The following is a 14,801-nucleotide window of genomic DNA, read 5'->3' on the forward strand; positions in this document are numbered from 1 at the left end:
AAGAAGTAGTGAATGTTAATGAATTCTTGTATGGGCTCTTCCTACAAGATGCTGCTCAATTACAAATGCCAGCAATCCCAACCATCATGCCAATGGAGTTCAGTAACATTTGGGGGCCATACGTTCTCTATTCCCAAATCAAAGATCTCAAAACACACCTTTTAGCCCAAGCGATCAACTTACATCACTCTCGGTAGCAGATTGAGGTAACATCCTCAGCATGATGATACTGCTAGCCTTCTGTTCTTCTTCTTCTTGTTCAGTCCGATAGTCTTGGTCCCGGTAATCACCATCACCAGGAAATCCCAAATGCTCATTTGGGCTATCTCGTTTTCTGTGTTGTGTCTCTGATCCGGAGGAGGCCTCATAAGAATCCTAAGAAATAACAGCACAGAAGACAAAACCTTAGCAGGGTGGAAGGCCAAGACTGACCTAGACAAAGAAGCCCTCAAGCTTGCAGGCGAAGGCGTAGCAATGTACAGACAATCACACTGCCCTCCGAGCATTCTGCCAAATAGACATCATGTTTTATGGTTGGGTGGCAGTCTTACACTGGTTTGTCTCCTTTCTTCAATGCAGGTCCCAATTGGTGTTGATAGGAAATGAGAAGTCGAGCCCATGGCTGCTTCTTTGTGGCAGGGCTCAGTATTCTACTCCTTTTTAACATCTACATAAAGCCGTTGGGTGAGATCATCCGCCACCATGGGATGAGGTACAATCAACACACTAATGATACTCAATATTATATCTCCATTCCCAGTGATACAAATGCTGCTGTCACTGCTCTCTTGCAGTGCCTGGAAGTTGTGGGGATCTGAATGGGGGATTTTGGATGAACCCTGGTGAGACCAAATGGCTTTGGGCGCACAGACCTTCAGGATCGGGGACTTTTAATATTTTTATTTCTGGAGGGCTTGTACTACCCCAGACTAACCTGGTGCACAACCTGGAAGTTATCCTGGACTCATAGTTCCTGCTTGAAGAGCAAGTGACAGTCACAGCTAGGAGAGCCTTTGCACAACTTCGTATTGTATGCCAGTTGCACCTTTTCCTGGATTGGGAGTCCAGGAGAAATGCCTTTTCTGCCATGGCTCCTGACCTTTGAAACAGTGTCCCCCTCCAAGGTGAGATCAGCACCCACCCTTCCGAAAGGGCTTGAAGGCCTGACTCTGCCAACTGGCCTAAGGGCCCCAATGGGATCACATCATTTTGGTTAACAGACTAGGTAACATTCCCTCTCCCCCCCCCCCGCTCCCCCTCCACTGCATGTTTTTACTTTCTTTCTTACCATCTTTGTCAATTTCAAATTAATGTAAGGTTTCTATTTATTTTTAACATTTTTATTAGTTTTTAATTATTATAAGCTGCATAGAGCTGCCTCCATGAGAGATGGGCGACATATATATTGAAGTAACAAACAGTAAATAATTTTGACCTTCCCACAATCAGCTCCACTTTGAATGGCATGGAATTTCCTTAGGGATTCTAAAGATGAAAGACATTCCAAAGTATGAGCTGAAGGAATTCTTACTCACAAGGCAGCAGTTATTCAAAGGCTCCAAGTTGTTGAATTGCTCAGAAAAGTCATTACTCTACTATTGCTGAGAAAACTGCATGAAGGTGAACATTAAATGAATAGGAGATAAGATTTACTGGAAGGAGATTTTACCCTCCACTCACCTCCACACTGTGTTCTTCGGAGGAATCATCATAATCATTAGCAGGTTCCTGGCTGTTGAAATCTCTCAAGTAGGATCGATAATCCATATCTCTGTAATCATGGTCCCTCTGATTCCGGCCTTCTGAGTTTTCATCCTGAAGCTGTTCAACAGCACCATATCGACCTGTCCGATCCCCACGGCCACCTCTACAGTGTACAAAAAGAAGAAACGTTTAAAAAGAATTGTAAAGTACTAGTACAACCACTGATTTAAGAGGGGAGCACATGCCCTACTTAAACTGTCCGTTACAGCTTCCTAATACCACGATTGAAACAGAAAAAAACTGACAAAATGTTTACTTAAAGAAGTCAGGGCTTGCAAAGAGTATTATTTCCCTTACTCTTGTTTACACAGTTTATATACTTGTATTTATCCATATAACCGCCCATCTCACAATCAAGTCATTCTGGGCAGAGCATACAACAAATCTGTGTTTGTGTGTGTGTGTTAAAACAACATGTGCTGAGTGCTTGTGGCTTCTAAACAGTATTGACGTTATGTCCCATCTCTCCCAGGCAGCACGGGAGAGGGATTGAAGATGAATGTTGTAGACTGACATTAGTTAAATGGCTATAACTTCTTCATTATGTACTAAAATCAGCAAGAGAGAATTGCTCTGGCTGCAACTTAAATTACTTGCATGCTAAAGTTCAATGAATAGGGTTGTTAAATGCAACTATATTCATGTTTGACGGTAGGTGGACACAAATCTTTGTGAAATCCTCTTCAGTAGTATGATCAAACTAAGATTCCTAACAGAGTAGCTGTTCTTCACCTATTAAAGTTTATTGATTGTCACTCAACATATGTATGATATGTTTGATTCTCTATCCAGCAAGTTCTGCTGCTGCAGTGAATTGTTCTTAACCCTCATGAAGAAATCGATGGAAATCAGAGCATTCACTCCTACTGCATGTCCGTAATGATACTGGTATCCCTTCTAACAGATATGATTGAAAGCAATTGTCCTGGTCATCAATTGAAAGGCATCAAATTAGGCTAACTCAGTCTTTAAAAAGATGATCCACTGATTGATTACTATTTTCTATACTTCTGTAACTTGGAAGGGTATATGAATGACATTACAAGTTATGGTTTTTCATTTCTTTTTGCTGTTCTAGTGATGAGAAACACAGGCAAAACTCAGCACAATAGTTTTCCTAGTACTACCAAGTCCTTTCTATAGCTGCTTTCTCTGGTAGAGTGCATTAAGTGCCTTTCTTGGGCTAAATCTTTTCTTTACAACATTAAGAACAGTGGGCAAATACACTAGATTATATTGTTATTCACACACAATTCTCATATTGTATTGTTGCTTTGCCCCCAAAAGGCTTCACTATATTTGTAAGCCAGCTCACAAAGTTTCATGTTCATCATTACAGACTATACATTCTTCCTATTCTACTAATAATGATGTTGAAGTTAATGATGATTAAAGAGAGACTGGCCTTAATTTAGCTATTCATTTAGCTTTAATAAATTATGTGCCATCAAGTTGCTTTCAACACCTAAGCAATCATATAGGTAGATCTTGTCCACAACAATCTATCTCTAATCTGTTCCTTTGGATCTACTTTTGTGGGTGGACACATCATGGCATTTGAATAAGTTTTCCAGGGTCTTCATAGCTGCTCTACCAAGTAGTAATATGTTGCATATTTCTTGACTGTTTATTCCTTTACTGTTGATGGTTGATCCTAAAAAGCAGAAGCTATCTACCATTTCAATAAGTTCATTGTCAATTATAAGGCTGGTCGTTCTACCTTGTTGTCATTAATTTGGTCTTAATCCCACTTTTTCAATGTGCTGCTTGACTTAGCACTAAGATTTGGTGATCCTCTGCATTTTTGGCTATCAGTGTAGTGTCAACAGTGGTAGCAGATTATTAAATTTCTCCCCCCCTCCTCCAATTTTAAAACCACACCCATCTTCTACCAGTCCAGTCCTTCTCTTAATACATATTCTGCATATTGGTTGAATAAATAAGGGATGAGTATTCAACTTGTGATACTCCTGGAGTCAGTTTGTTTCACCATGTTCTGTCTGGACTGTGGCTTCCTGATCTGTATCTAAGTTTCTTGTGAGGACAATGAGATGTTCTGAGATTTCCATTTTTCTGAGCATATTGCACAAATTGACACAATTAAAGGCTTTTCTGTAATAGATGAAGCACATACTGACATCTTGATATTTTTTGACATTTCAGTTATTCAGCATGCATCAGTAATAATGTCCTGTGTTGCTTGGTCTTCTCTAGGCCAGACTGAACATCTGGCATCTCCTTTTCCATGTAGGTCTCTAATCTGTGTTAAATGACTCTAAATATGATTTTGCCAGCATGTGGAATTAAAGATATTGTACAATAGTTTGCACACTGCAATATTTTTTTTTTGTATTGGAACATGCTGTATTTTTTGGAGTATAATACACACCTTTCCCCACCCCCCAAAAGAGCGTGGAAATGTTGGTGCATCTTATACACCGAATACAGCCATTTTTGGCCTCCTGAAGCCCCACCTCCGCATCCCATTTTTGTGAAAAATGGGGCGTTTTTCACAAAAATGGGGCGTTTTTGCCTTCCACTATCCCCCAGAAGCACTCTGCAGGCTTCAGCACAGCTGGGGGAAGGGAAAAATGCCCCCGTTTTGGTGAAAAACAGGGGGCATTTTTGCTTTCCCCCAGCCCTGCTAAAGCCTGCAGAGTGTTCCTGGGGGCCGGGGAGGACAAAAACTTTTTTTCCTTGCTTACCTCTTGGTAAGCAAGATGTTGGTGCATCTTACAGTCGGAAAAATACGGTAGGTTGACCTCTTTTAATCAGTTTGCCCCTTGTCATTCTTCAGATTTGCTGGCATAACTTGATTAGGACTGGGCTTTTTGTTGTTGCCTACCATTTTTCGTGGGTATTCCATCAGTTCTTGCAGCTTTCCAATTTAGTAATGATTGGAGTGCTGATAAAATGTCATCTTCTAGTACTAGAGGTTGTCATAAACAAGGAATATCTTCTCTAAGATATCTTAGATGTTGACACCTCTACTGTATAGTATTTCAATATACTCCTTCCAACTTCCTTTGATCTCCTTTGAATTGGGTGTCACCTGTAGTGTCCTTTAGGACAGTGGTCACCAACCAGTGGCCCACGGACCACTGGTGGTCATGAAAAATATTTGGTGGTCCATTGAAAAATTATTTGTATTTTTTATATTGCACTAAATACTATTTATCTTTTTAAAAAATTCATATCGGGATTTAAAATTATGAATTTAGTGGTTTCTGAGATCTGAAAGATTGGTGACCCCTGCTTTAGGATACTAATTTGAAGTTAGAACTTTCTTTTTAAAAGACAATCATTTTTTCTGTTTCTTTTCAACTTCAATGTCTTTAGAAATGTTGCTTAATACTGCTTCTCATCTCTTCAAACACTCTCTGAAACTCATTTGTTTTTCTTGGCAATTTCCATGATGTATTCTGACACCCAGTTTTCTTTCTTCTTTTTCAACAACCTCTTTTCACATTCATGTTTAAGTTCATTCCATAATTTCTCTGATTCTCTATCAATGAAGATCAGGACTTCAAAGCGATTCCTGAAACTTTTCTTGAAAATTGTTGGTATATACTCATAACCTGGAAACTGGTTGGCTTTCTTCTTTTTTAGCTTAATTTGAAATATTCATGGTTTGTTCCACAGTCAGCACCTGGCCATACCTTTGATGATATAATTGAGTTTCTCCTATTATTAGTAATAATATAGTCAATATGATTTCTATATATTATATCTGGTCATGTCCATATATAGAGGCATCATTTTGGTAGTATAAAATTTTAACAGCCTGACCCTAAAATTAGCACTGATTTCTTTTCACAACTTCTTTGTTTAATAGCATTGCTTATCTAACTCGAGCAATTCTAAAGAAAAAGAGACACAACATATTTCTTCCTAGGATGTAAAGTAATTGAAAGAATACTTTACCTTCTCTCATACTCCATTGCTATCTGTGAAGTACAAATCCCTCAGGAATCTTCCAGCACAAACCCTTCAATGGGTAACTGCCATTCCAGAAGGTCATAAGAAGTGGGTTATAAAGATTTCTGTAGGGAAAATAGAATACAATGTTTTTATTCAAATGCTCATGTAGTTTATAATCCCAGCAGCAGTAAATTCTAAAGCATTTTTAAAACCAAAATGTTTCCAGCTTAATGTGTACAGGCTGCATAATTTTTAAATTAATTGTATTTAATATTTTGAAGGAAGTGAAAAGAATGTGAGTAAAAAATATCAGAACATGTAAACACAAGAAATAAGATACAGATAATTATCCTGATTGAACTCTGGATTGAACACACTTGGTTAATGCAGTACTAATCACTGACAAAACTATGAACAGTAAAGCAATGCATTCGATCAATAGTAAAACGGAAAGATCTGATTAAGATATAATTCTGTAAATAAGAAAAACAAAATTCTGGATATGGCATAAATCCATATATTGCATTATAATGCAAGAATGATTACAGATTCTCAAATCTGCAATTCCGCATAGCAATAACCCACAATTTCACAAAAATTCCAGTTATTATCTTCAACTTTGCAAATATTATTAACATAAACATAAACCTTGCGAGAATCAGCTAAGTATGTAACTAAGGTCAAATTTGTATCACTTGTTATTACATAATGTGGAGAATTCTTTTATAAACTGCTCAGATGGAAAATGGTATGATTTCAGAAAACATAGGCAGATAAGGACAGACCACTAATTTTCCCACTCAGATCCATCCCATTTCCTGAGCTCCAGAAAGGGACTAAATTCTAATCTTTCATGTATTCATACTAGTTAAAACTTTACATATGCATTCTTAGCTTTTTAGTAGAATGGCTATCTGACTTTGAGTACATAATACTGTGTACTCAGTCAGATAATCATCTGCATTTTTATGTTTGAAACAGATTTAGAAAGATTTATGGGTCTAAAAGCACTTTGAGTCTTAGTACACAAATTCTCCACTAACATGCAAAAAGAAAATCCCTTTAGAGTAGAAACATTCTGTTATTCTCTTGTAGAATTCCAGAAGTAATTATATTTCTTAGGGAGCAATTGCTTATGAAAATTAGTAAATTCCATGAATTTTCAACATGGAAAACAACAAATACAGGTAAGTCAAAATTGTGAATTCTTTATGAGCTCCATAGCAAATGTTACCCATTATAGTAATTGAGTTGGGAATTGCCGCTAATTGACCTAGATGTAAAATGCAACATGACCATGTCACTTAGCAACAATTCCAATAGTCCCAGTTGCCATCATTAAGCAGGGACCACACATGACCATGACTTCCAACCTCTTTATTGACTTTGCTGATGGGAATCCAGCAGGGAGCACTGGAAATCAGTCACATGACCAGGGAACACACTGTAATGACTGGAACTCCGAGGACCAGTTATAAATCCCTTTTGTTCAGTGCAATTACCAAGTTTGAATAGTTGCTAATCAAATGGCCATACCCCAAGGACCACCTGTACTTTACTACCATTATTCACACACTCACTATAATGGTTCTCATGAGGACCCGGAATTCATCTTTTAAGAAATAAAGATGTTGTCATCCCTGCCAGATAAATGTATGGGCCTTTGTAGGACCTATGCTTGGTTTACTAGTTTCCATTCATCTAGTGTTAATCTAAAGGCAAGGTACAATTAAATCATCACAAAACTGCAGCTTTTATTGTAGTGGCACATTGGCTAGAATGCAGTAGTACAGGCTAACTCTGCCCAGAGTGTGGAGTTCGATACTCATGGGCTCAAGTTTGACTCAGCCTTACATACTTCCAAGGTTGGTAAAATGAGGACCCAGATTGTTGGGGGCAGTATGCCAACATACTAAGAGAACTCAGAGAGTACTGTAAAGCACAATGGAGTGGTATATAAGTCTAAGTGCTATTACTAATGGAATTTGAGACATACAGAGAATATAAATATTGCCAGAGTTTCTTTGCACATGCATGACTATTATTCTATGGTCTGCTTTCTTATTCACTTCAAGATACACAAAGTTTTACTGCCACATCTTTAGAAAAGAAGTCCAAATCAAAGTTTAATAACCAAACTAATTAAAACTGACCAAGAAAGAAATTCCCAGTGGCCAAATCAGTCACTACATCTTTTATTTCCCATTAGTATCTTATCCTCTGATGTTTAATTTAAATCTAGTCAAAAAAAATTTAAGACTTCCACTCTGCCTTCCTTCCCAAGCATGTCAGATGAAATATACATTTGCAGATCAGCATGCTGAGATTCAGTGACTGTGAATTTTTATTTTTTTAAGTTCGAGTTTGAAAATGTATGTTTAACTTCATTGGTTTATCTCATAGGTTAAGCATAGTTTGGCTCTTGCTTAGCAAATTCTAAGAATCTAACTAATGTGATTTAAGAACCAAAGTTATATCTTGTTGCTGAGAATAGCATCAGGTTTCATGTACCAATTATCACTTTTTTAAAAAACTCCAGAATCTCACATTAGTTTTGGAGGATTTGCTCATCTTCCAAAATTTTGATTACTTTGTCTTAATTTTGATGTTTTGAACTTACTTTGATGAGAATAGTTAGACTGCCAATTACTGGCTTAATATCTAGTACAAAATAAGCATTTTTTAAATTAATAAAGCCATTCTATCAGCGCTTCAAGTTAATCTGGACCAAAACCAAAATCATGAGTCGCAATACTATTTTTATTGTGGGGTTACAGTAACAAAGTCTTGCAAATCTGAAAGCACTTCTTCACTGCCTTGCTTTTACTTTTCAGAGAACTAAGGGGATGGGTCCCTTTTGAAACATTTCCCATGCCCCCATTTCCTTCCAGTGAGATATCTCTTGTCTGACTATTGTCTAAGCTGAGGCTCTTCCTCGTCTCCCAAGATCATTCTCACAGCCTCATTAAACATTCTATAACAGAATGTTTATTAAACAGCAGTACTGTATACATAAAATATATACCCACATGTGTCCATCTGTGGATAAGACAACCCTCAAATTTTTAACCAAAATATCATGAAAAATGTGACACCATCAAATAAGGCATACCTCAAAATTTTTGTTTTTAAAATCGCAATTGACTTATCTACAGGTAGTGCATTCTTTATTATCATTTTGGTTAAAAAATCAAGATCTGCTTAGATGTAGATGGGCTTATCCATGAGTATGTACATGATACAGGGGTTCTGAGGAAAAAACCCAGCATATATATCTAAAATCAATGTTTTGCAATGAGTTGGAAAGGAATAAAAATAAGCCAAAGTATGAAGACATCAGATACAAAGAGAAGAAAATATAGCTAAATCTAATTCATATCAAACCATTCACTGAATCACTCCATATCCTTCTGTCAAACCAACCTTATTTTTATTACTTTCACACACTGCTTTTTACATTTCCTTTTATTGTTAAATTCTCAACTCTTTCCTTTGAAGGATCTTTACCAACTCCATCCAACCAGCCATGGCTACTTTCACAATCTTTTTCTTTTCCTCTTCCTTTTTATATTGGATTCAGTCTCATTCTCTCTACGTCACTAAATCATCCAAACATGTGGAAGATTCTCATTATTTGTAGTAGTTATGTTGTATAAAGTCACAGTGAAAAATTGAAACCTCAACTTGCATAACTCAATTCCCCCCCCCCCCCTCATCCACAAATGACCGTGAAAGCACCATGAGTATTGATTTTGTGGTTAGGGTTTCGGCAAGTAGGTATATTTGCAAATACAGAATCGAATAACAAGAATCAACTGTTTTGTTGCAATCATACCTTTTGGATTCCTCAATTTCAACAGCTCATATATTACCCACTTCTTTTTATCAATATTACAATCCTAACAATTCTCCATCCCTTTTCCTATATTTATTAAATATTCTACCAAGATACAAAAATCATTCTACTTGCTCTAGTTTATATTCATATAAAAGTTAAATATTAAACTTAAATCAAGCTTAGGAACAGTGAAATATGGAAGATTCCATTCCCATCAAGTACTGTAACTTGAACCATGAATTCTCAATTCTCAGAAAACAGAAATAAGAGAGTTGGAAGGGCCCTCAAGATCTTCTAGGGGCTAGCCCAACCCTGCTTGGAACACACCTATCATGTCACCCCGAGTTCTTCTTTTCAGTAGACTAGACATAACCTATTCCTGCAACCGTCCTTCATACCATTATTTTCCCCCTGAAAACCATCACTCTGCTAAACAAATAATTCACTCACCACTTTCAAACTATTCACTAAGGCTGCATTACTTCTCATCATTCCTATCACCCATCTCCTCCCATTTATGACTGCATGACTAACTATCCTTACTATTTATATTGATATTGTTCATACCCTATGACTATAATGATTCTTGACAAATGTATCTTGTCTTTTTATGTACAAAGAGCATATGCACCAAAGACAAATTCCTTGTGTGTCCAATCACACAGCCAATAAAGAATTCTATGTTTTACCCTCCAGCCCCCTAATCATCTCTGCTGCTTTTTTTCTGCAGTTTCCAGAATTTCAACATCTTTTTGATAATACAGTGACCAAAACTAGATGTAGTATTGTATTCTAAGTGTGGTCTTATGGTATTAAGGCTTCCTAAAGCGGTACTAAACGACCGATTCTACTTGTAAATAAATGTCAATTCATTGAACAGAAGACACTCCTAAATACGGGTGGGCTTGTCACATTAAAAGAGAGCAATATTACCAACAACTGGCAAACAGAGGGTTCTTTGTTATGATATATTGCATATACAATTCTCAAGGGTTACAGACTTAACTGCCTCTCTTACATTTCCTGGCCGCTTAGCTCCTGTTTCAACGTTTCCGCTTTGAAGCTAGCGTTTCGCAGGATCTGCCCTTCCAACCCCCAGAGAAAACAAGATCCTTTAGACCTCAAAAGCTTGTTCTACGATCGATGTGTGTTGTTGACCTGCCACAAAAAACCCCACGTCCATATACTAACAGGGCATAGGAAGCGAGCCCAGGCCTCTCTCAATAGGAGCTTTTCGCCCCCACCCCCACCCCCCGTACTAACTGAGCAGGTTTCCCCTTCCACAAATTTCGTATTCGAGAACGGGGGTCAAACATTGGGAGGGTATTTCAACCGCCAGGACCGGCTTCCGCCAGGCTCCAAAGCTGGGCGGTTTTCTTCTCGACCAGGAGGGAGGAACGATGCTTTCCCCGAGGCGCCTTGAGGGAGGCCCAGCTTACACCGCCCCGTCCAGGCCACCAAGCTCCACCTTCCTCGGCTTCTCCTCTCTTACCGCCTTCCTCACCTGGCGAACGGCTTCCCCGGGGCTCGCGCGACCACCGAGCCACCCGTCTCGCCTCGCAAAATGGCGGCGCTCCTCCAAGCCACCTTCCTTCCTTCCTTCCTCCTCCCCTCCCCGCGCCTCTTTCCCGAGACTCCCTTCGTCACGGTCGTCGTCGGTGACACCGGAGCGTTCCGACCGCCTTTCCTCGTTCCCACCTCCCCCAGCGCGCCAGGGAAGCCCTTCCGCGCGCACCCATTGGTTGGCAAGCCGTCGTAGTAACGGCCCGCTCTGGGTTTGGATTGGTAAGCGGCTCCGTCGCTCGAGCTCTGGTTTCCTCGCTCGCCTTTCTGGCGCCGGCTCGCTGAAGCTGGTCCTCCTGCTGGGATTTCGTTTCTCTGTCGGCAGTTGCGAATAGGTTTTTTGGTTAGTTCGAAAGATCGGCTCCTATTTGCAAAAACTTCTGCAAAAGGAGTAGCTGTGCGGAACAGCTCAGTAATGCAACAACAACAACAATAGCAACAACAATAATACTTTATTGTCAGTGCACAACATATGTACAATGAGATTGGTTGAGCTCCCTCAGTGCACCCCCAACACAATACATCTCGTGAAGACAAAAAATGCCTAACTTTAAAGTCCCCATAAATTATATTTACAAATACCCAGTCCTATTGCACCAGTGTGAACATGTTACACATAACCATCCGTTTCTGCCCCAAAGGTGTTTTTTTTTTTCAGGAGCCAACTAGACGTTCTTGTTTTGAAGACGTTTTGCTTCTCATCCAAGAAGCTTCTTCAGTTTTGACAGGCTAGTGGGGGAAGCTTCTCAGAGCTGAAGAAGCTCTGCTGGCTGAGGAATTCTGGGAGTTGAAGTCCACAAGCCTTAAAGTTGCCAAGGTTGGAGTCTCCTAATCCAGTGTTTCTCAACCTTGGCAACTTGAAGTCCATAGGACTTCAAGTTGTCAAGGTTGAGAAACACTGTCCTAATCTAAATAGTATTTAGTCATACATCATCACAAAGGCTTTCTCTATCGGGAGCTGTTATTTATTTATTTATTTTAAAGCATCTCTTTGCAGTTTCGAGATATCCGTCTGATCTTCTCTATCACTGCCGTATCCAGACTAAACAATTAAAAACAATAGAGCGGTTTCTTCCTCCTAGTGCAACTTCCGGAGGACCGGGTTCCGCTTCCGGTTAGAATGTCGACCATGGCGGCGTTGCGGAGGCTGGCGGGCTCGCAGAGGTTGCTGGGGTTACCGGTTCGTGCGGTCTCCTCCGGCCAAACCGCGAACACCACGGTCTCTGCCCGGATCACCCCGGCCTCTCGCCCTATGGACGTGGTTGAGTGGCACCCAATGGAGAAGGAAGAGGAGAAGAGCCCTTTCGTCAAGGTGAGAACTGTCAGAGGGGAGAGAGCTAAAAGAGCAGTGGGACACTAAGGGGCAGCTGCGTACGGGTTTCCTTCCATTTCTGTTTGAAATGGAGGAGCGATTTCTTTTCTTTTTTTGGAAAGAGACTTCATTTTCTAAGAACATCTTTCTGTGATATGGTGTCCTCTGGGTAGGTCGGACTACAGGATTCTCAGCCAGATATTTGGGCAGCGATTTGGCCGACACGTCTGGAGCTTTCTGAAATGTAGAAAATGTCTATCCTGGAATTATGAGTATTTATTTATTTTATTGTATTTATTTAGTTTGTCACTCATGTACACGATAACAGGAATAAGAATAAACATGAATAAGAACACAGGAAATGGGGACAGTAGGACAGGGACGTTAGGCACGCTGGTGCACTTATGCACCAGTTTGTAACAAACTAAATAGTAACCTTAATGCTAACCCTGTGTCCCAAGGATGCAACTACAGGCATCCTTGACTTACAACTGTTCGTTTAGTCACCATTCGAACCTAAAACGGCACTGAAAAAACTGACTTATGACCATTTTTCACACTTATGACCGTTGCAGCATCCCCATAGTTATATGATTTACATTCGGATGCATGACAACTGACTTACATTTATGACATTTGCAGTGTTCCGGAGTCATGTGATCTCCTTTGGCATCCTTCTGACAAGCTATGGGGAAACCAGATTAATTTAAGCACGTTACTAATTTAAGAACTGCAGTTATTCACTTAACAAATGTGGGAAGTGGTAAAATGGGGCAAAACTCACTTAACAAATTTCTCACTTAGCAACTTAAATTTTGGGCTCAATTGTAGTCATAAATTGAGGATTACCTGTACTGGAGTAAGTGTAGGGTAATAAGAGTATTTGAAGGATTTTGCCCAAGAGTGCATCCTTTATGCTTCTTTCACTCAGGATTTGTGTTGCATGGAGAGATGGGAAAACTAGTGCTATATATTTTCTTCACTCTGTTAAGTGAAAATGTTAGTATGTCTCATTTCAGTCTTACGGAATCCTGAATTGCTGGTATGATCACTAGAGAAAGTTGTTAAGTTTAGGCTGCAGTTTTGAAACAGTTCTTTCTTTTTTCTTTCTATTTTAGAGAGCCATTATGTCATAGAATTATCATTGGAAAGAATCTTGAAAATCGTCATCTCCAAACCATATTCAGTGCAATATGCAACCTCAACATCAGTGGGAGATAGAAGGCTCTTGATTTTTACAAATATTAATCAAATTGCTGTCACAACATAAAAGAATCATGAACAAAGACAAATGATTCCAATTTTCCCCTCTAGTGTATTGTTTAAATTGAAGCCTAAGATAGCACCATAATATCTAAATAATATTCACATGATTAGCATTATGCCATGCATATTTTTACATTATATTAGGCCTTGATTTTTCATGGCAAAGCCCCTGGGATTGACTAAAATTAATACTCATTCTTTTTCATAGGCAGGCGGGATGTCTTGGTCAGGTATTTAATTCTTAGTTTCATTCCCATTTATAAATCAGTATTTTCACAGTTTGCAGAATTGTTTATGTGAAATATGTATGAGTTCAGTGTTTTAAAATACAATTTCATTCAATTTTATGGGATTTTAACATTCTCACTTATCTGGAAATAAATACCATCTTGGAAGTTATTTTTCAGGAACATTCATAAAAGTATCCTATAAAGTACAATTGTGATATATTGAAACAAGCCTTGCTTTCATGCAATGTATTAACCACCAAAATCTTTTTTATGTGCCTGCATGATTTAAACAATAAAAAAACAACAACTGATAAAAAAGTAACTATAGATCCAGGGGAGCAGGAGTTCCAACAATAGCTAATATGTTCATTGTATTGTATTGTTTAAAAAAATAGCAACAATGGGATCTTGCAGTGAGGAAAAATGAGGTGAACTGTATAATCAAATGTATACAGTATTATTTTAATAGAAGAGTATATAAATTCTTTTTTTCCTTCCAGGCAGTTGTGACAAGTTGTAGAGTTTGCCTGGACTATCCCTACAGTTTTACCGGCCAGATTTTTTCCAAAGTGATTTGCCATTGCCTCACTCCTGTGGCTGAGAGAAAGTAACTAGCCCAAGGTCACTCAGCTAGCTTTGTTCCTCGAAAGTGGAATTAGAACTCATTCTCCCATATTCTAGCTTAATGCTTTAACTGCTACATTAAACTGGGTCTCATAAATGCTGTAGCTGGTTGCAAATAATATAAGGCATAAGAGAGAATTAAAATGAAGGAAGTACAGACAAGAAAATCAGTATGTATATTAAATAATGATTTTTTTTAACTATACACTTTCCATAACAATTATCTGTTAAAGATAGGAATGAGGTTTGTGAGCATTATATAAACATCTAGAGTTTAGAGAGT

General features: G+C 38.7%; 2 protein-coding genes across 3 annotated transcripts in view; one reads left to right on the forward strand and one right to left on the reverse strand.

The window, feature by feature from the left end:
• The window catches only part of RBM10 (RNA binding motif protein 10), a 26,600-nt gene extending 15,422 nt beyond the window's left edge, over window positions 1-11,178 (reverse strand). The window contains exons 1-4 of one of the 2 annotated variants that reach the window (XM_014059606.2): window positions 11,028-11,178; window positions 5,689-5,807; window positions 1,681-1,867; window positions 184-375 (exon numbers count right to left, since the gene is read on the reverse strand). In XM_014059606.2, coding sequence (XP_013915081.2) covers window positions 184-375; window positions 1,681-1,867; window positions 5,689-5,705 — 396 coding nt within the window. In that variant the 5' untranslated portion in view covers window positions 5,706-5,807; window positions 11,028-11,178. Of the gene's footprint in view, window positions 1-183; window positions 376-1,680; window positions 1,868-5,688; window positions 5,808-11,015 lie in introns of both variants that reach the window. The other variant, XM_014059607.2, reaches the window with a different exon arrangement.
• Window positions 11,179-12,178: 1,000 nt separating this feature from the next.
• Window positions 12,179-14,801, forward strand: part of NDUFB11 (NADH:ubiquinone oxidoreductase subunit B11) — a 56,070-nt gene continuing 53,447 nt past the window's right edge. The window contains exon 1 of the mRNA XM_014059615.2: window positions 12,179-12,398. Within this exon, the coding sequence (XP_013915090.2) occupies window positions 12,207-12,398 (192 nt within the window). The 5' untranslated portion in view covers window positions 12,179-12,206. The remainder of the gene's footprint in view (window positions 12,399-14,801) is intronic.

Source organism: Thamnophis sirtalis, unplaced genomic scaffold (genome assembly GCF_051295495.1).
Source record: "Thamnophis sirtalis isolate CommonGarterSnake01/CBP01778 unplaced genomic scaffold, rThaSir2_p1.2 scaffold_3, whole genome shotgun sequence".
Lineage (NCBI taxonomy): Eukaryota > Metazoa > Chordata > Lepidosauria > Squamata > Natricidae > Thamnophis > Thamnophis sirtalis.